Below are 19,855 nucleotides of genomic sequence, written 5' to 3'. Positions count from 1 at the left end.
CCCCCCCCCCCCGTACTCCCTGCTGTGAGGGGCTGGCACACTGGACCCTGCAGGAATCTCACCCACGCGCTGCAGTGTCAGCCTTGGTGTGGGCCAGTTCCAGTGTGTGGAGTTGAGGCTGACCTCGGGGCCAGGTCCTCAGCAGGCTGTGTTGCTGAACCTTGACCTGGACCCCATCCCCTAGTTCCCTCTCCAGGCCCCTGGATCCTGGAGGCCCAGTGACGCTTGCACCATCAGGAAGGCTCTCATTTCCCCGTTTGGGGGCCTGAGGACAGACAGAGAACCGCTGTCTATAATTAGCAACAATGACACCCATAATGGTAATTACTAATTAACAGATCTGTAATCAGGCTTTTATTTATCCGCTCAGCCAGGTTTTCTGCCTGTCCGTGCTGCCCCTTCACTCCTTCTCGTACTGCCCCCACCCAACCTCCACGAACTAGCCCTTGCTCAGACTAGAAACCTCCTGCAACATCTGGGGACTTTTCCTGCTTGGAAGCAGATTCTGGGGTGCTAGAGCTCAGTACGAGCCACTCCCAGTCCTGGCAGTCAATAAACCAGAGCTTCCTCCTGCTCCCCAGCCCACCACCTCCCTGCCTGCCAAAGCCCTCTTTCCTACATCTCAAACAGAGCCCCGGGCCAGCCCCAGCACTGTTCGGTTCAGCAAACCTCAGTGTCACATTTCAGGGTGACAGGTAAATACAGATTCAATAAACCCTCTTCCGTGACATGGAGGGCAGTCTGAATGTGAGGCCAGAGACCCTTGTCCCTGTAGGGATTCAGCCCCACAGATGGGTCTTCCTCCGCCCTCTCCCCCTGCAGCCCATGGCAGCTCACTCCAGGGGGGCCTGAGCCCTCAGAACCAGATGTGGGCAGCAGATTTGGTCCAGAACAACCCCCACAGACACATGCTGTGCCCTGCCTGTCTCATCTCCATCTGCATTATGAAAAGATAGAAGGTTCTAGAAGATGGGGAGGTGAGTGGGAAGGGCCCTCCTGGAAACCATGTCTGGGGATTCCCCAGTAGTGGGAGAACTGACTCTAAAAAGGCCTGTAGACTTCCTCTGTGAAGCCCTAGAAAGGCACCTTAGTGCTGACTGTACTCATTCTCTGCCCGAGGCCAGGGCTGGATCCCAGCAGAGCCCGACTGTACCCCTGGCTCATCTCTTTCCTTCATTCTCCTTGAGCTTTACCCAAAAAATTGCATGAAGAAAACTAGGAAAACAATCTGACAAAAAAAAAAAAAAAAAAAAAGCGGGGGGGGGGGGCATTGCCTCCAAACCATCCCACTGGAGATCAGGAGGAAAAGAGAAGGACCCCAAACTTCCGGGCTCAGCATCTCCATGGAAAGTATCATCCCACCATCCCTCTAATCCTTGTCAGCATCAAATAGTGGGGCTGAGGAGGAAAGGCCCCTTGGCTGTGCCTGAGCCTGGACCTTGGGCCTCACTTGAACATCTGCTTAAGGGGATTCCAGAACTTTCCACAAAGAAGATAGCCCAGCTCACTTGCTCAGCCCTTCCCGGGCCCTGGCCATCCCTCTGACAGCAGAGAGGCAGGGGAGAATAGGGGGGCCATATAGGGTCCTTTTGGGGCTCAGTGGCACTGCCTGGGGACCATCTGTGGGGTTCTACCCACCCACAGCCCCACCACTCTGGATCCACAAACAGGGAGAAACCACCTTCACAGACCCTCAGCCCCTATCCCCACCTGGCAGGGGTGGTTCCGGCCGGCCCTTGACTGGTCCTGAGGCCAGGACCAGGGGTGGGGCTGGAGGAGCCCCTCCCCTTTGCTTGTGACTGGCCAACCACTGAGCTGGAGGCAGGACAGTGGAATCAACAGTACAAAGCCAGACCTAGGGGTCGCTGCGAGGCCAGCCGAATCTGAGCTCCAAGGGGCCTGCATAGGGGCTCAGGTTGGGGAGGGAGTGCAAGGAAGCCCGTGCAGGGACCCCGGGAGTTGGAGCAGGTCATTGGCACAACCGGGAAGAGCTGGGCAGTGGCGGTTGGTCAAGACTTTGTTATTGGAAAGCCTGGATCCTCCGCATCCCCAGCTAGGACCTGGGCCTCTGGGTGCACCCGTGGACGGGTCCTGCACCCGAGTATAGTGCAGGAGTGGTTTTGGAGGGAGGCAGGGGACTCTGGTGGGGAGGAGAGAAAGGCCCTGAGAACTCGGTGTGTGCTGGAGAAGGGAGAGTTGGCAAAAATGGGATTTGGGACCAACTTGACTTTTAGGCAGGTTTCAAGGCCTGATGAAAAGTTTACCTGCTGGTTGTCCTTTGGTGGGATGGGTGGGGGGTTAGTTTTCCAAATAAGAGGGAACTGTTCCCCCAGGTCCGAAAAAGGTCACGTCCCTTTGTTCTCCCCGGCCCGTGGCGATGGTTGGCAGCCACCATGCTCCCTACCCACCTACCCACTGTATATTTATGAGAGAATAAAAGTAAACAAACCAAACAGCATCCCGTTTACAATTTTATTTCGTCCAAAAGAATTCTCCGCTGATTTTGAGGCTCCGCCTCCCAGGGTCCCAGAAGAAGAGGACGCAGCTGCTGGGAAACTGCCCCTCTCCCGGAAGCCATCTTGGGGACCTGCCTTTGGCGCCAAGGACCCAGCGGGTGTCAGAGACCAGGGTCAGGGATGCAGTGGCAGCCCCAAGGCCTCTTCCTCTGCTTTTCAAAATGGCCATTCCTTCCTGCGCAGACGGTGGGGCAGGCATGCAGGGCAGCAGCTTCGTGCTGGGGCTTGGTGGCCTGACCTGGCCCGGCCCCAGACCCTGGCCCTGCCCTCCGCCCTGATGCGTGCCTCCTGATTTATGAGTCTTGTTAAATACCCATTAGACTTTGCACCTTTCTCCAGCAGGACCCAGGAAGCCACCGTGCTCCTCAGAGACAGACAGTGAGGCAAGAGTCAAACAGTCCCCAGCGGACTGCCTAGAAGCCTGGAGGAGCTCAGGACTGCACCCAGTTGCCCTTGGGTTCAAGCCAAGAAGAGAGCCTGGCTGCCCCGGAGGGACCAGAGTGAGGCCAGCAGGAGGCAAAGCCGAGACCCCAGGAACATCCCTGGAGCAAAACGTCCTGAAGTGAGGGGCCAGGGACTGGGGATGGTCTGAAGCTCTCCAGGCAGGGCCCGCCACCGGGCAAAGCAGAGCAGGTGCTGGGAGGAGTGGGGGCTTGGTTCCCCCGACTGCAGTGGGGCCGGAGAAGAGCGGCCCTGGGAGCGCTGCGCCCGGAACCGGCAGGGGTTCCCACCATGGCAGGGTAGAAGAATGGACCGCAGCCTCCCCGGTTGGCTGCCCGCGATGTCGCCGTCCCCGAGTGTAGGAGGAAGTGAATTACATGCGTGTGCACACACGTAAATATTTTATAAACCTCCCCTTAATTAACCAAATCATTTCCATTATGCCTCCAATGTGATCAACAGCGGCGGTGTGAGGGTTTCCAGGGCTTATAATTTGATGTCACCAGACGGTTGCTCAGGGGCAGAGGTGCCATGGCCGCGCCAGCTGCACGCGCATTTATTTGTTTTTCTACCGCGTTCCTGTAGGGCCCCATTATGCAGCTTTTAATTAGCTCGTGTGTGTGGTTCCCCGTCCCGAAGCAGCGCCGTCCCGGAGCCAGGCGATGTACATCCTCGCAGTACAGGTGTAGCCGCCCGCCCCGGAACGCTGGGAAACGCGTGTCTGACACAGCAGTGCGGGGCCGCCACGCAGCCGACCCGCAGCTCTCCGCAGCCCAGAGGCGCACATCCAAGCCGGCGGGGACTTCGGCGGCGCCCCCGTGAGCGCCGCGGTGGCTGCGGGTCCTCAGGCCTCAGAGGGAGACGGGCGAGCGCGGCTTGGGGGACCAAGTGAGGTTCCGTCCTTGCCCAAGTCCTGAGGTCCTTGTGCGGCTCCTCTGGCGCGCGTCCCGCTGCGGGCCTGGTGCGCGGGCCGGGCGCGCGGAAAACCGAGCGGCGGAGCAGGGCGCTGTGGCTTCCTGCCGGTGCCAGAGTCCCGTCCGCGGACCCAGGGCGCACAGCCCGGATCGCCGGGATCTCTGGGCAGGAGACCCGCCCCACCCGGCCCCTGCGCGGGCTGTCTTTTCCTTCTTGAAATGACCCCTGTGGAGCGCCTGTAAATCTATCCCTCCCGCCACGGGGGAATTCTTTTAAAGCTTTCTTTTTTGTCAGGAAGAAGAGATTGTTCATCTTTAACTAGACCACATAGAAATTATGATTCAACAGCAGTGTGTATTTAATTAGAGTAATCTCACTTGAATTTAATTACTTAATGAATTATTTGTTTAAAAGGTACCACGTCTTGTTTGCCAAGTGCGGTGCAGACCTCTGATAAGAACTTCTGTTCTAAGGACATTACAGTTTAAAAGCAGTCATGTGTTAAGGTTTGTATTTTAACTCCTTGAGTGTGGAACCGTTAACTGTTGAGGTACTACTCCAAGGAAATCTCTGACATTTATGGGTGCAGAGAAGGTGCACAGAGGTTCCGTTCTGTTCTGTGCACAGGTCCCTTTGGAAATTAGCATCCTCTAACTTTTGCCGCGTAAGTCTATTTTTAAACTTACTGCATTCCGCTTGTGGTAGGCAGTCTCTTTTTTTCTGGTGCAAGATGACAGCTGTCTACTAGAGGACTCATTTTATTAGTATTTGCAGCGAAGCGGCACAGCCTTCAGGAAAACTCCTGCCTTGCTCCTCTGGGTCCCTGAGGCATCCACAGTAGTGGCAGGAAGATTTTCTGGGCTTATCGATCTTCTGGGATTGGAAGCTACGAAGGCCCATTCTTTGACCTTAACCCTTCATTCTTAAACTGTGGAAGAATTGCACTTCCTCTTGTTTCCCAAAAGCAAGAGCAAAAGACTCCAAGCCATGCCATCCTTTCCGGGAGGCTCTGAAGTTGACTTGTCTCCCGGTGATGCTAAGGATTGACGGAGGCAGCTAATGCAAGGTTCATAACCAGGGGCCGCAGAGGAGGGTGACCTGCTGGGATTCTGACATGATTTCTGTGTCTTCTGTGGTTAGGTTGCTGTAGAAGGAGACAGTTTCTTTTCCTCTGCTAACCTGGATGACGGACAGAGCCTTCTATCCTGGCATGATGAAAATGCCCATATTGGGTAAGGGTGGGGGCGGGAAGCCTTTCCCCGTCAGTGAGAGAAAATAGAAACTAGGAACACCTTAAACCCAGCGGACTCAATTCCACTGTCATTTTCATTAATATTTCATTAATCAAATAAGTTACTTAAATGCACATTTGGGCATTAATGCACTATGGCCACATAAATATTAAATATTGTAAGTATCCTTTCCACCTAAAGAAGGAATGAGCTTCTAAGAGAAGTACAAGGTGTTGATAAGAGTGGTTAGCTTTTTGTTTCGTTTCAGAATCCCGGATGTTTATGGTAGCCGAGCCTCTTGTCTTGCAATCGGAGTTCTTATGGCGGTTGAGTTATCAAGTAAACTTAATCCCATTCAGTTATGGCTACAGGAGCCCCTTTCTTCCAAAGAATCAGATCAATGCATATTTTAAACTGTTTATGAATTTACTTCACATATTCTACTGAGTAACAACTGACAGGAACAACCAGAAAGGACATGAGATAATAACTCAGGAATGAGAATACATTTCTCAGATCTGAGCAAATCCAAAGACGATTTGCTAGTAAAACCCTCAAAGGGAATGATATGTGTGGGATGGAAAAAGGTGAGAACACTAAATGGCATATTTATGTTTGACTCTTGGAGAACTGTTTGAAATTTCGACCAGATAGGATTCTACCTCCCATGACTTCCTAGCAGCCCTCAATCACTTATATTATAAAAGATTCAATCTACCTACTGGAAATACCTTTTAGAAATAGCAGTTGGAAAATACCCACTCACACAACGTCCTGGGCAGAAAGTGTTGTGCATTCCAGGTTTCACAGACCGTGTGTCCTAGGAGTCACTGGAGCGTAGGTTAAAATCGGTCCAGTGAAGAGGCATCTGTGCAACAAACGCGCCCAACAGGACACTTTGGGAGGTCAGGGGAAGGTTTCTCTGAGGTTTGTAAGATATTTGGGTCTAGCAGCGTTTTCCAGGACCATTCTTGTGGAAAAACAAAATCCAGGTATGAAATGGGCCTAAGGCGGGGGCTGGGGGGACTTGAAAGGTTACTCGACTGAGGTCCCTGGTCTGCTTTCATTCCCCTTCCACACTCCTGTCCCCAAGACTGTCTCCAGAGCCGTGGTGTCCGGGGTTCTTGGCTGGGGTCAGACCAGCTACCTCCCTCCTTCCCGGTGCCGGAAGACTAGGTAGAGCGGCCTCGGGCCTTCTGGCCGCACTCTTGCGCCATCTCTGAGTGTGTGGATATTTGTATGAGTGTGTGGATATTTGTATGTGTACCAGGAAGGGGGGGGGTGTGCAGGCTCCCTCCCAGGAACATTTCCAGAAGCTACTTTGACCCAAAGAACATGACACTTAGGACCAAGTTCAGGCTGTGTTTTTTCTCCGACCTCCGAGTTCCTGTAGGGCGTCCTCTAGCCACCCAGTTGCAGAGCCGCTCCTGATGACTTCATGCTGGTGAAAGCTCCCAAGACACACCCTCCAAGCCACTCACCGGTGTTCTGTGTCTCCCTCTCCTCTCTAGCCCCACACAGCCTGGCTGGCCTCTAGTCTCCTGGGAGTGAGCTCGGTGATTGGCAACTAACCACAGCTCCCAACTGGACGCAGGCTGGTCGGTAACCGACAGTGACGGTCGGTGAACTTAGGTCGCGTACAGCTGTCCTCGCAGAGTCCCACCGACAGGGGCATCTCAACCAGGGAGATGCATGTTCTCACTGTCCTGGAGGCTGGGAGTCCAGGGGCCAGGAGTCCGCAGGGTTGTGTTGTCCAAGGCCTCTCTGTTCCGCAGGCGGATGCCTGGCCTGCCTCTGTCTTCCCGTGATCTCTCCTCGGCGCCCACACTCCCAGCATCTCTCCAGCTCCAGCCTGTCCTTCCAAGGAGGCCAGTCAGGTTGGATGTGAGGCCCCTGCCTCCCTCCTCCCCCCTCCCCCACCCCCTCCCCCACCCCCTCCCCCTCCCCCCTTCCTTCCTTCATTCTTTTTCCCCTCTTTTTCCCCCCATTCATTCCCTACTTAGCAAACATTTGTGGGGGGGCCATGTAAAAAGCGGACGATTTCTCGTGGTACGGGTGAAGGAAACACAAACCAGACCGTTGTCTAAGCATCTAAAGTCCGCGTCTGAGGCCCGCGAGACGGGCGAAGCTCCTGAACACCTAATTCCCACCCGAGGCAGCGGTGCGAGTGAAGAGGGCTGCGCCAGCTGCTTACGTGGGTCTCTCAGCGGCCGCCCTTCCCTCCCCAGCGCGTTGGGCTTCCTCTCCATTAGACCCCGCAGCAGGTGCGGGGAGGGCTGAGCTGCAGGGCAGCGGGGAGGGGGGGGGCTGCCCCTTCCTTCTCCTGCAGCCCCTCCCTCCCCGCACCTCTGGGACCTCAGCTTTGCCTGGGGCCGCAGCTCCGAGTGCAGCGGCAGGGTCGCCGGCTCCCCCAGAGCCAGACCACGGTGCTCCCTGGTGCTCCCTGGACGGCCCGCCAGCCGCAGCCCCTCAGCCTCCCCGCCTGCGTTCAGCTCCTTGGGGCTCCTGACGTTTCGCAGTTTCCGTTCTTCTGTACGGGCAGCTGCCGCCTGGGTCTGCCTCTGAGGCTTCTCAGCCAACGGACTGGCCACTCTGTCCCCGTCCTCATCTGCAAGCACTGCGACCCAGACTAGCTGGCTTAAACAACAGAAACTTATAGTCACCCGTCCTGGGGGTTAGAAGCCCAAGGTGGAGGTGTTGGTAGGGCTGGTTCCTACAGAGGTAGAGGGAAAACTTGCCCGGGGCCTCTCTCCTACCTTCCAGAACATCCTGGTAATGCCCACCCTTCCTTGGCTTCTGGACGCATCACCACAGAGGCTCTGCCTCTGTCTTCACAGGACCTTCTCAACGGGAGTTTATCTGTGTCCCAAAACTCCCTTTTCTCCACACGGACACAGGTACATTGGGTGAAGGCCCACACACTCCAGTAAGACTCATCTTAGTAGCTGCATCTGCGACAAACCTGTTTCCACCCGGGGCCCCATTCTGAGGCAACTGGGCTAGGACCTCGGTGTGGATCTTGGGACAGACACAGTTCAACCCATAATGATGCTTGATTAAAAATTCTTTATCTTGGCCCTTCTGTCCAAAAAGCCCTGTAGTTCCCACCCATGTACTGGGCCAGGACTGACATGAGGGGCCCAGATTTTGGACCAACCAAAGAGAGGGCCCAGTGGCCTGTCCCTTGGACGGCCTTTGAAAGGTGACTTAGATTGGGAGAGGTCAAGAGGATGAGCAAAGTCTGTCCCTGCGCTGGCAGGACAGGGCTCTGGAAGCATGCCTGGGAGGTGGGTGATCCCAGGGAGGCGGAAGGACACAGAGGAGCAGAGTGGGCGGCGCCCAGGGGCGGGGAGCGCAGACTTCGCTCTCTGGGCAAGGAGGGGATGACACAGGTCTCCGAGCAGGGGCAGATCAGGTGTGTCCATGGAATGGCAAGAGGGAGCTGGGTCGGAGCTACAGGGCGACATCGCAGAGGTAGGGGGACTGTGTGAACCCACCGACGTCCCAGAGGGAGGGAGAGAGGGGCTGTGGGCCATCAGCATGTGCCGGACCCCTCAGGCCTTCCAGGCACCGGCAGAGCCCCTCTGTGCGAGCACAAGGAAGAGGCCAGCGTCCGGCCCCTGCAGGGACTCTGCTCAGGATCACCTCGGGCAGGTGACGGGGGCCCCATGGGGGATGCCTGGGGCAGGTAAGAGAGGGGCCCTGTGGGGGGACTCGGAGCCCTGGCTCCTGTTCACTAGGCAGAAAGCTCTGCTTCCCTCGTTGACGTCGTGCTTACAGATGAGATTTTATCTGGACAAAGGCTTTTCCTTCGCTCTAACGCTGAAGAATCACAGAAGCACGTGACTGTCAGGGTTTGGATTCTGTTGTCTTCCGGTGGTTTGATGAGGCGTAAACCTCCAGTTGTGAAACGTGGCCTATGATCACATGGTTCTCTGCTCAGATCTGATGGGTTTTCTAGCCACGTCCGGAGTATACAGTCATGTATCTTATGACAGAATGTGTGATGTGAATATGTGCCCGATCCTCAGCGATGTATTAGGTGTTCACTTAAGCAGAAATCTGGAATGATGGGAATGTTGGGGAAAAGAATGCTTCGGATAAAGGTACTGGCTGTTATTATTATCAATACAGATGAAAACAAGTTACTTGCAAGCCTACCTTTGGCATCGACTCATGCAGGCCATAGCTCAAAGATTGAGTCAGTGGTTTCATCTTGAAAGAAAGACAAACCCAGTGATTATAAAGCAGGAAAACAGTCCTGCATCCCATCAGGAACCTCCTGACGGACGTGTGAAGGCGGAGTAGTTCGCCAGCACAGTGGGGGGAAATGGTGCTTCTGGCGGACGGTTTCCTTGCTAACTCCGGAATCCTGAGCTATGCAAACTGCTTCGGAGATGGGTGATGATCACCCGCCGCACAGCACATTCAAGGTGAGCTGGGAGATGCTATCCATGCCCCGCAGCATCTTCTCTTAGGAGTAAACTTTCTTGTGCTCCCACCTGTGAACTTGGTTTTATGTGTTCCGAGAAAGGGGCGAACAGGCTTCAACCCCGGCTCCCTCAACAGCTGACTCGTGGAGAGTCCGAGGTCCGGTGTTCTGGGCAGTTCCCGCCTGACTTCGTCATGTCACTGTGGAACCAGGTTATAAAAGAAGGTCCACAGACACCCCGGCTGGAGGCTCCCTCCCTCAGGAGGGGTTGGCCTTCTCAGAAGACGTGTGATTTGGCCGTGTGGTGCGTCTGTGTAAACCCGCCTGTCCCTGCCTGGGGAGCGCGGGGCCACACGCAGAGGAAAGCCTCTGCTTCTCACCTCACCCTGCCTTCCGTTGGAATATCGCGTGGCCAGAACACCTGCTTGTTGCAAGGATGCAGTCGGCTTTCTGTAAATCCGTCCCTCACCCCTGGAAGTACCTGTTCTGCTTTGTCATCCAGTCAGCCATTTGAGGAGAAATCACCTCTTCAAACTTGGGGTCTCCCACCTGAAATGCAAATCTGTGGAAGTGTCCCAAGGCTTTGAGAGAAAATGTGGATCCCCTGCCCTCCCGCACCCCCACTCCCTGAGCCGCGCACCTCTGAGTGCGGCTCCTCCTCCTCCCCCTCCCCCACCACCATTCTTCTGGGAAGGAGAACAGTTTGAATTCCTCCTTCTCGTGGCTGCCCACACCCAGGGACCCAGACCTGTCACCTGCATTCCAGAAATCCAGCCTCACTGCTCAGACCCAGCCTCACTGCTCTCAAGGCCAAGGTCTTCTTCGCTAGCCGGCCTGCAGGGTTGCAGGCTGTGTGTCATCCATGTCCCTCATTCTTTTATTCCAGGATGCATGGGGTTGTGCCAGCCTCCTCGAATCTGTTTTCTCCCCTGCCAAGATGCCCTCTGCTCCCCTGGTCTGCGGAGGCCCGTCTCCATAGCACGTCACTTGTTCGTCTTCATGGCTGAAATGTTCCTGCTCAAGCTGCAGAGGGTCGAGCAGCTCTGGTCTCTTGCCTCGTCTCCTAGAAAAGCCCATGTGAATGCAGCCTGCCGTCTCCTTAGAAGGGGGAGAACGCACTACGTGAAATATTGGATTTGGCCTTGGTCTGGGTTTGTCATTAGTGCTCATCATTGCCTCGACGTTTCAACCCGCAGTCTGAGCCCAGAACTGTCTCTTCACTCCCAAACCCATCTGTCATTCCTGGTTTTAAAATCCAGCTGGAAAACCCATATATAATCCTAGAATTCTAAAACTTTGAAGCTCTTGGAAAGTGTCTTAAAATGTGTGGACCTTGCCTAGAAATCTCTTGATTCATTAGGTGTGGGGCTGGGTCCAACCTGTGAATTTGAAGTAAGTATGGAGATAACTGGGACTTGGTTGAAAAAACACATTTCATAAAAAGGACTCCTAGATCTACACCCGGTTTGACCGTTTGAACCCAGCAAACTTCACTGTGCTCTCTGCAGACCCCAAGTCTGACTCGCTCTGACGCCCCCTTCACTGACACCGCCCTGCGGAAGGGCCTCCTCCTCCTCAGTTCACTCCGTGTCCGTCTCTTTGCCCACCGGCTAACCTCGCTGCTCTCGTGGGCTTACCCCAGTGCGCATCCTCGCTGGAACACCTCTCTCACACCCCGGCTTTGTACTGTGGCCTCCCCACATCTGTATCTAATCCAAACCTCAGCCATGAGCTACAGGCCCAAATATCCATCTACGTGTGACCCTTCTCCACCGGAAGCTACAGATACGCCAAGCGGCTCTCTGTGCCCCTGGGACTCCATGAAGCAGCCGGACCCCGGCCACCGGCCTCTGCCTCCGTCAGCGGTCCGCCTTCACTTCTGTCTTGTTCGACATCCGTAGGCCCCGTGATGGTGGGCAGAACACGCGGGATGCTCCTGGCACCAGGGCAGCTCCGCGATGCTACAGTAGATGAGGAACAGAAAAGGTGGTTGGGTTTCTGTACTCAGGGAGGTGCCCGTGACCTGTGACTTTGCAGAGGTCCCGCTGCACCTCTCCTTCTCCCCCGGCTCCGCTAGCCAGGAGTCCGTACACCGCCCCCCCACATGTGGGCATGCTCAGGGCCTCTTTGGCTCTCAGATTCCATCTTCTCCAGGATCCAGGTTGGACAAGAAATTACACGGTGACCCTTCCCACAGGCACTTCACGTCCGCATCGTCAGCTGACTGGATTGTGGGCACGGCGTCTTGAAAGATCTCCTGCCTTCAGTCTGGTTGCATTTCGTTCTGCTGCCAGTGACCTTCTGCCGCCACACCCTGGCCCAGTGATGACCATCGGCTGCTGGTGACCCCGGAGGTCCCGCTGCCCACATTGTGTGCGAGGTGGCAGGTCGTGTGCCTCCCAGTCCGTTTTCCCATCCAGCCTCAGCCTCCGTCAGGAAGCTGTGATTCTCCAGACGCCCTGTCCTTCCGGAAGCTTCCGACCCGCATGCCGCTGAGGGCTGTCTTCCTCTTTTGCCGTGCTTTCTTACTAGGATGCATCTTAATGGATTTTTAACTTTATTGGTAGCAGTAACATGTATAATTTTTTCATTAAAATTTTCAAATAAAACTAAACTACCCCTGGTCAAGTGTGCCTCGCATGTGAGTGTGTTGCATCCTTCCACTCCCACGGGGAACCCTGAGGCCGTTCACGCGGCTCCTTTATCCGATCCCCTTCCCTGCATTAACGTGTGCGGCCGTGCGCACTCACGATGGATACATGTACACACGCGCACGTGATCGTGTGTAGTTTGTAGGTGTTTGCACAGGCGAACCCCTGCCCCGAGGAAGGTTGTTTGCGACTCCGTTTTCCTTAATGGCTCTTGGCCTGTTCCATGTCAGCACACAGATCCTCGCTGTGCTCTAAAAACTGTTGCTTAGAATCCCAGAGCATGAATGTGCTCTATTTTATTTAATTATCTTTCAATTAAAGGGCATTTTGATGGTTCCTAATTAGTCATGAGTCTGTGTGGTGCCGTGGGAGCGGGCTTGGCTGTGCCTCTCTCCCCACATGAGGTTTTCTCCAGGGTAGGTGCATGTGCACATCTGTCCGTTAAGGTTTCTGCTGGGGACCGTGTCTGTGTCTCCTTGGCAGCTGTGGCATGCAGCCGGCCCAAGAACTGTCAGGGGAGCGTCCCAGGGTTGGGAAGCAGGCTCCCTCTGTGGAAGCCCCAGGCCCGGAGGGAGGGGGGCATCTGCCACACCCTCTGCTGGGTTTCTTTGTCTCTGCTGGGGTCCATGCCGGTCATGGGGCGGGACAGGCAGAAGCATGAAGGCACCGCTGGGTAGCTGCCCTTTGCACGGAAAGAAGGCAGGGTAGGCAGAGTGCCCTTGCAGCCTGTGCGAGTCTAAGCCCCCCAGGATGCCTGCTGTGGCGTTGGTCCCCAGGGCCAGGCCCCCTGGGGTGGGCGGGGAGCACTGAGGTGCCCAGGATCCAACATAGCAAGTGAGTATGGGCTGAATGTGCTGGCCCACTGGAGGCTGGGAGGGATTGTATCCAGCAGGGGTGGCCGCCTGGTGGTCAGTGCCCACTCTGGAGTGCTCTGTTGTGTGGATACAGAGCGGGGGCAGCGCCAGGACCCTGAGAGCAGAAGGTGGCAGGCAGATCTAGGTGCCCAGAGTCCCTGTCCCTGCAGCCTGCTCTGTGTCTGCCCCACGGTGGGCTCCTGGGGATGGAGAGACCCTGTGGATGGAGAGACCACAGACAGATCATTTTAGAGCATGTCGGTGACCAGCATGTTGTTTTGGAAAACCTACTGTTTTACTGTTACTCGTTTCAGAAGTGGGCAATAGATCTTTAGGTCTAATTCCAACTTTGAAATCCTTCACAGATGTTTGCTGGAGTCACTGTCTAAAATATAAATGGTCGAATTAGCTTTGAACGTCTACCCCGTGGTTTCTTTGTTTCGCTGTTTCAGAGTTCCATCCTTCCTTGTGCTCTTCCGTCTGTCCTCAAAGGAGCAGACGGGCTCTTCGCTCAGGAACTGGCTTGGGGGTCTGTTGGTGATGGACGCGTTTGGATAGTGAATTCATAAAAGCCAGTCAAAGGGCATTCTTTTTTTTTTTTTCTTTTTCAGGACAGGTGTCCTCCATTGCATGTCTGTCTGCACCTGCTGTGGATTCTTGTCCCCAGCTTCACCCAGAAGATGCCGAGGGCACGCAGGTTCTCCCTTAAGTAGGGTTGCATAACAGATTGGAAGAGTATGACGTGCAAGTATTTATTAAGTGGCGACCATGAGCCAGACGTGGGACCGGGCCAGCGATCCAGCGTTCAGGAGCTGTGTGGGCAGGAACGTGAGGTGGGAACAACCTGTTTGTTGGTGTCGAGGACTTCTGGGTGCCCGATGCCTTGAGATAAGATTCAGCACGTCTGGTGCCTCGCATGGAGAGGTCACCCGGGGTTACACAGCACAGGTTGTCAGAGAAAGGACTAGTTCAGTGAGTTCTGAGTGTCCCGGGCAGCCCTGGAGTGGACAGCGAGGGCTTGGCCCCAGCTCTGCTCCCATCAGAGGCCTGGGAAGGGGGGGCGTCTGCAGCTGAAGGAGCCGCCGGCCCCGTCCTCCGCACACGCGTCTCCCCTTCGGAGATCACGGCACCTGCTGGGCAGGGCCCCAGGCTGTCCTTGGGGCACCTCACATAACCCCACACACTGGGCAGCATGCAATGACAAAAGCCCATTTTCTCACAGCTCCAGAAGCTCGCAACAAGAGACCCCAGGGTCTTGCTCCCTCCAGACACCCCGGGGGAGGACCTGTCCTGCCCCTCCCAGCTTCCGGCGGCCCCTGGTTTTCCTAGGGCTTGTGCGTCCATCATTCTAACCACTCTTCACGATCTCCCGGCCTGCTCTGTGTTGGGGTCTCTTCACCTCCATTTTTCGCAAAAACACTTGTCATTGGATTTAGGGCCCATCCAGAGGACGCAGACTGCTCCTCATACCAAGATCCCTTGCTTGGTTGCATCTGCAAAGACCTTCTTCCCAGATGAGGTCATGTTCACGGACTCTGCGGATTAAGATGCAGACACACCTTTGGGAGCCACCGTTCAACCCATGACAGGGCCTGGCAGCCAGTGCTTCGCGTCTCGGCGGAGGGAGTCTGACACAAACCCACCATGAATGGCCGGCGTGGACAGGAAGCTCTGGCCTGTGGAGACCCATGGGGCCCGCAGCTTGGGGTCGTCCTTGGGGTAGGGGCGGCAAGGAGAGATTGGCATGAAGCCCGGGTTTCTGGACGACGGCAGGAGGACGGTACAGGAGAGGCCGTAGGAAAGAGCTGTGCCCGGGGCCCCGTCAAGAACATCCAACCGGTGCACCAGGACAGCACACTCTGAGACCCGACACCAACGTGTGAGAGTCACAAGGGATCCTAGTAAAGAGGGTGAAACCACCAGATTTTCACATAGTCTCATTAAGGCTCCCCTCAGGGACAAGAGAAGAAAGTGGAGCTTTAACGTCCCCGTACTTGCTGTCACCACAGAGGGACCTCTTCTTCACACTTCCGCGGTCAGCGATGCCGTGAGCTCCTCGGGCTGCTCTCACGCGGGAACGTGGAAGTGTGTCCAAGCTAGTCACAGCCCCTGGCCAAGCTGGGTGCTGTGGGATGCACTACACTCCAATCAGAGCCAGAGCCCACAGGGCGACAGACGGTGACACATGTCCATTGTGTCCATTGACACCTTGCGGAGCGTGGCACATGGAACTAGAAGTGCACAGCTGGTGCTTGCTACGTCAGACCCCGCGAAGGGCTCGGGACCGCCCTCCGTCTCCCAACTCTACCTTCACTCACGTTGTCCTGTTGTCAGGAAGGCTCTGTCCCCGTGGCCCGGAGACACCCTTCTCCCATACCCAGTCCCACTGCACCTTCACCGACCACTGTCCCCGTGGAGAAGGGAGAACATTCTCCCCTGATGGCGGCGACCAGAGCCCCCCCAGTCAGCCAGCTCTCCCCAGCCAGGACCTGGCACAGACACTGGGGGGCCAAGTCAGGGCTGTTCTCCAGTGAAAGGTGAAATGGCAGAGCACTCTGCCCTGCCCCGGGGTGCAGCTGACATCTCCCTGTGCCAGACCCGTACCAGGCTGTCCAAGTCTTTGCCGTCCAGACAGGGCCTCTGATTCCAGTGGACTCAGTTCTTCTCGACCCCTTCACTGAATACTAGATCTCTGTTGCGACGTCGGTAGTCATCTGCTCTTTAGTGATTGGCAGAAATGTGATTGTATCCCTTCACTGACCAGCAACAACATACTGGACTCATTCAGGCTTAAGCCGAAATGTCACTCTCATCCCAAGGAAGAAGGCTGAGGGGGTGCAGTTTGGGGTTTGGTGAGGCCGATCCGTGCCGTCGTCCGTGCGGAGGCTTCTCCTAGTGCCCTGCTCCGTCCCCTGTGGCTGCTCGGGGTTGCCTCATGGCTTCAATCTAGCTGCCACTGCTCCAAGCATCACACTCTTACCCAAACACATTCCAACAGGGAGAAACACAGACCGAAGGAGAGGAATTTACTTACATCTGAGAGAGTGATCCTGTTCTGGAGTCCCCTGGCAGAGCTTCCCACATGGCCCCATGACAGGTTTGGTTCCATGGCCATGCCAGATGCAGAGGAAGTTGGGACATCAAGCCAGGAATGAGTCGTCCTGAGCAGTTGTGTGTTCCAGCCGTGGCCGGAGCTGGGCATATTCCTCCCCACGCTGGCCGCTGGCCCTTACGTCTGCTCTCACGTTTCCAGACTCTACCTCTGGGAACAAGATGGCGCCTTTTACTTAAGGCTGGATGGGGCTGTGTGACTTCTGGAGCTGAGAAACATGAACAGAGGAACACGTGTCACTGTCTAGAGCACCTTCAAGGGCTGTCGTGTGATTCAGGGTGCAGAGAAGAAGCTTCCTCCAGGGTGGACACCTGGGTTAGGAGGGTGAGCAGAGGCCCCATGTTCTCCATGAGGGACATGTGATGTGAACGAGAAAGAAACCTTTCCTGTGTGGGTCACTGTGAGCCTGGAAGTGTGGGTGACCCGTCCACTCACCACCATCCCTCACAGAATTCCCAAGCTTCAGGACAACTTCAACCCTTCAATAGGGGTTATTTTCCATTCTATTTTCTCCAGCAGAAGGTGCAGGCTGTGCAATCAAGCCCAGCTCCCTTTCTGGTGGAATCTTAAATTGGGGGATACAACAGACTTTCTGAATATTTGCCTCTTCAAGTTGAACTTGGCAGTAATACAGTCTTATGAATTCTGACGTGAAGTCTGTTTCCAGATATGGACGAGCAGAGCTCGTGGAAACAGGTGTGGCTGCGTGACACTAGGGACACCTCCTGGCTTAAGAGGTCCAAGAGTCCCCTTCTGACCAACAAGGGACTCATCCGTTGGTGGGATATAGCCAATGACTCATCGTTCACGTATTTGTTTTGAAAATGGGCAACCTCCCCCACAAGCACTTAAATAGAGAAAACATATGATTGGTTGTTTAAGTTTTATTTTGCTAGCAATTTAGACTTTGGTGACTTTCTAAAAATATCAGGTGATGGTTGTGTCAAAACTAGAATCTCTGAGTGAGATCTGAGGGTCACGGCTTCTTCTCCAACTTCGTTTTCATCGATGATGGATGTAGGGGGATGTTTACTTTCTACGGGAAGGAGTGGCTGCGGGGACGGAGGCGCATCCGCAGGCTGACAGCCCGAGGACGTTGGAGGTTTTGACAGGGCAGAGGGTACCCCTTCAGCACTCCTTCTTGACACCTGTCTTGGAGGCGAGGCTGTGGCAAGACGGGCGGGTGCCTCGGGCAGGATGTCAGTTGGGCATCGTCTCCCCTTCAATTACCCAGCAGCCGATAGAAAAGAAAATGAAATAAAATTTAAAATTTGACATGATTCACTAAGTTAGTCATCACAAGTTTGCATTGGATTCAATTTTGAAGCCATTGTCCAGCCCGCCCGCGGGGAAGGAATGAGCTGTGCTCTGGGACGCCACGGGGTGCATCCCCAGCCGCGGGGCATCAGACGGCCCTGGCCGGCAGGACAGAACCCGCCAGGAGGGACCAGCTCAATCCACCTTCCAGAGCTTCCAGAGGTGTGCCCTGCTACAAGGTGAGAGGGAGATACTCTCAACGCCCATCACGTTCTGCCACTGGGTCCCTGTACTTGGTTTGTGAAGCCACGGTCATGCTTAATAGAAGGGTGTCAGGGTTGAAGCCACTCTTGGAACCAGCCTCTCTTGGAACCAGACTTTCCAGGGGACAGAGTGTAGAGCTGTGACAGTGAGCGAGGTTCAGACTACCCAGAAGGGATTCACACAGTGAGCCAATAGTCAATTCATTTACTCAGCCCAGAATGCACCTAAGTGATAGCCTAATGTCTTGAAAGAGGCAGTTCCCAGAGCTGTCTGTTAGATTCCCCGGGCACCACTTAATGTTCTAAAAGCCCATTTTCTGGACGACACAGTGGTGGGCTTAACGAATTACTGCCATTGATTTTTTCCCCCCTCTCGGTAAGAATAATGTAGGCATGTTTAAGAAAATATAGAAAATTATAAAAAGAAAAATAATCTATCATCACAGAATGTTCCAGTGGACAGTGTTGTCTGGGCTCACTCCCAGGACACGGGCTGGGGAGGACCATCTGCATCAAATGGGGGCCTGCTTCTTTCCAGATGCCAGGCAACAACTGGTCATGCTCTTCTCCAGCTGGCTTGTCCGTGACCCCAAGTATGGCCCTGCGGCGTTCGCTTCTTCGGGGGAGTATCTCCAGAGCCTCAGGTCTTCAGGGCAAGAAGGGACAGCATCTACGGTCTAAAGGAGCCCATGGCGCCCAGCGGGCATGACCTCCCACCGAGGCTTACCTGCCTTCAGAGGTCCGTCCATCCTGCATCTCGATAAGGTCAAGAAATACTCGGAGCTCTGTCTGAAATTAAAACACAGCCCATGCTAACCTGACATGTTCAACAGAAGGTACCATTTCTCAAGGAACCTGCTACTTAGTACCACTGACAACAGTTTTGGTGATGGTTTCCTCTGGGCACGGAGAAAGGGGAAAATAAATGAATGGGAAAAGTTACTGTATGCTATTATCATTCATTTATCACTAGTGCTTTCCTTTTTTTTGAGATGTTCTACCTCGTTTAATTCATCCGGACCGCAGTGGGAGGGACACAGAATGCTGCCGGCTGAGTGGGTGAGGAAAGGGGTTTCTTCCTGAGCTGCGAGGTTACAGGCAAACGATCAGGGGGAGGCTCAAACCCAGGTTGTTCTACTTTTTACTTTTTTATTTTCTCATCAGAAATGTGATAAACCCTAAGATAAAGGATCTCTCACAAATAAACCATCGGATTTGGCCTCCAGTGAGAAGATGCGTAAAGGTGTTTTATTTCAGCGTTTGGAGGCCTGGCGATTTCCTATTCCGATTTGTCGTTACAAAAACACCAGTCAGGGACTCCTAGTCTCGCCTCCGGGTCTCTGGGGCACATTCTCAGCCCTCCGTTAGGGCTCAAGCTTGTCCTGAAGCCAGTCCCGTGGGATGGGAAAGGGCACCGAATCTCCCCACGTTGCTCCTTGGAGGACCGAGGAGACAGGAGCCCCTCAGAGGCCGGCGGCCAAGAGGCCCAGAGGGAATGGCATTAAGAACCAAAATTGACATCCTGGACCAGTGCGACAGGAGGAACGGGGGTGCAGGTGAGGCAGTGTCCGTGTGTGCCTCAACCCCTCTTGCGACACAGCAGAACCACCTTGATGTGGGAGTCAGCCACGTTGGCCTCTCCTCTTGCCGCATCAGAAGCCTAGATGCTGCAGAAAAAGCTATTTATGGGAACTAAATTTCTCTTTTGAAATGTGGGCCCAGACAACGGATCAGTTTCTCTCCCACTGCCAGTTGGAGGACTGGCTAATGCCTGTTCGGCGAAATTTGATCTTGGAGTCAATGATGAAGTGGTAACCAGGAAAATCCTATTAATTGACGTAGGGAAAGCTACGTGGTGCGGGCGCAGGACACAAGACCTTTTCCAGCACGTGGCCTTCTTGGAGGAGAGCGGGATGAGCCGGTGTGGGCAGGGTTTGGGGGAACCGCCCTCAGGTGTGAGAGTCACCGTTGGAGATGCACAGGCCCACAAGGGTCCCTGTCGTACTGGGTCACGGACAACTGAGCCACGACAACCGTGAGGGTGACAGACTGTCTGGTTGCTCAAGACTTTCCATGTTTTCCCATTGGACGTCTTGAGTCTGGAGAGCTCCCTCCTTCCTGGGAAAAGGAGGCAGCAGGTCATCCCTTGTATCCTGCCAAGTGTGGACAAGTCCTTAAAATC

General features: G+C 54.8%; 1 protein-coding gene across 1 annotated transcript in view; it reads right to left on the bottom strand.

Moving 5' to 3' along the window:
- The window catches only part of IRX1 (iroquois homeobox 1), a 23,807-nt gene extending 5,385 nt beyond the window's left edge, over positions 1-18,422 (bottom strand). The window contains exons 1-4 of the mRNA XM_059416768.1: positions 18,401-18,422; positions 14,685-14,900; positions 14,512-14,576; positions 7,451-7,737 (exon numbers count right to left, since the gene is read on the bottom strand). Of these exons, the coding sequence (XP_059272751.1) occupies positions 7,451-7,737; positions 14,512-14,576; positions 14,685-14,900; positions 18,401-18,422 (590 nt within the window). The remainder of the gene's footprint in view (positions 1-7,450; positions 7,738-14,511; positions 14,577-14,684; positions 14,901-18,400) is intronic.
- Between the last annotated feature and the right edge of the window lie 1,433 nt (positions 18,423-19,855).

This window comes from Mustela nigripes, chromosome 12 (assembly GCF_022355385.1).
Source record: "Mustela nigripes isolate SB6536 chromosome 12, MUSNIG.SB6536, whole genome shotgun sequence".
NCBI classification, from domain to species: domain Eukaryota; kingdom Metazoa; phylum Chordata; class Mammalia; order Carnivora; family Mustelidae; genus Mustela; species Mustela nigripes.
The sequence above is the reverse complement of the archived record's forward strand: the minus strand, read 5'-3'. Positions and strand labels throughout refer to the sequence as shown.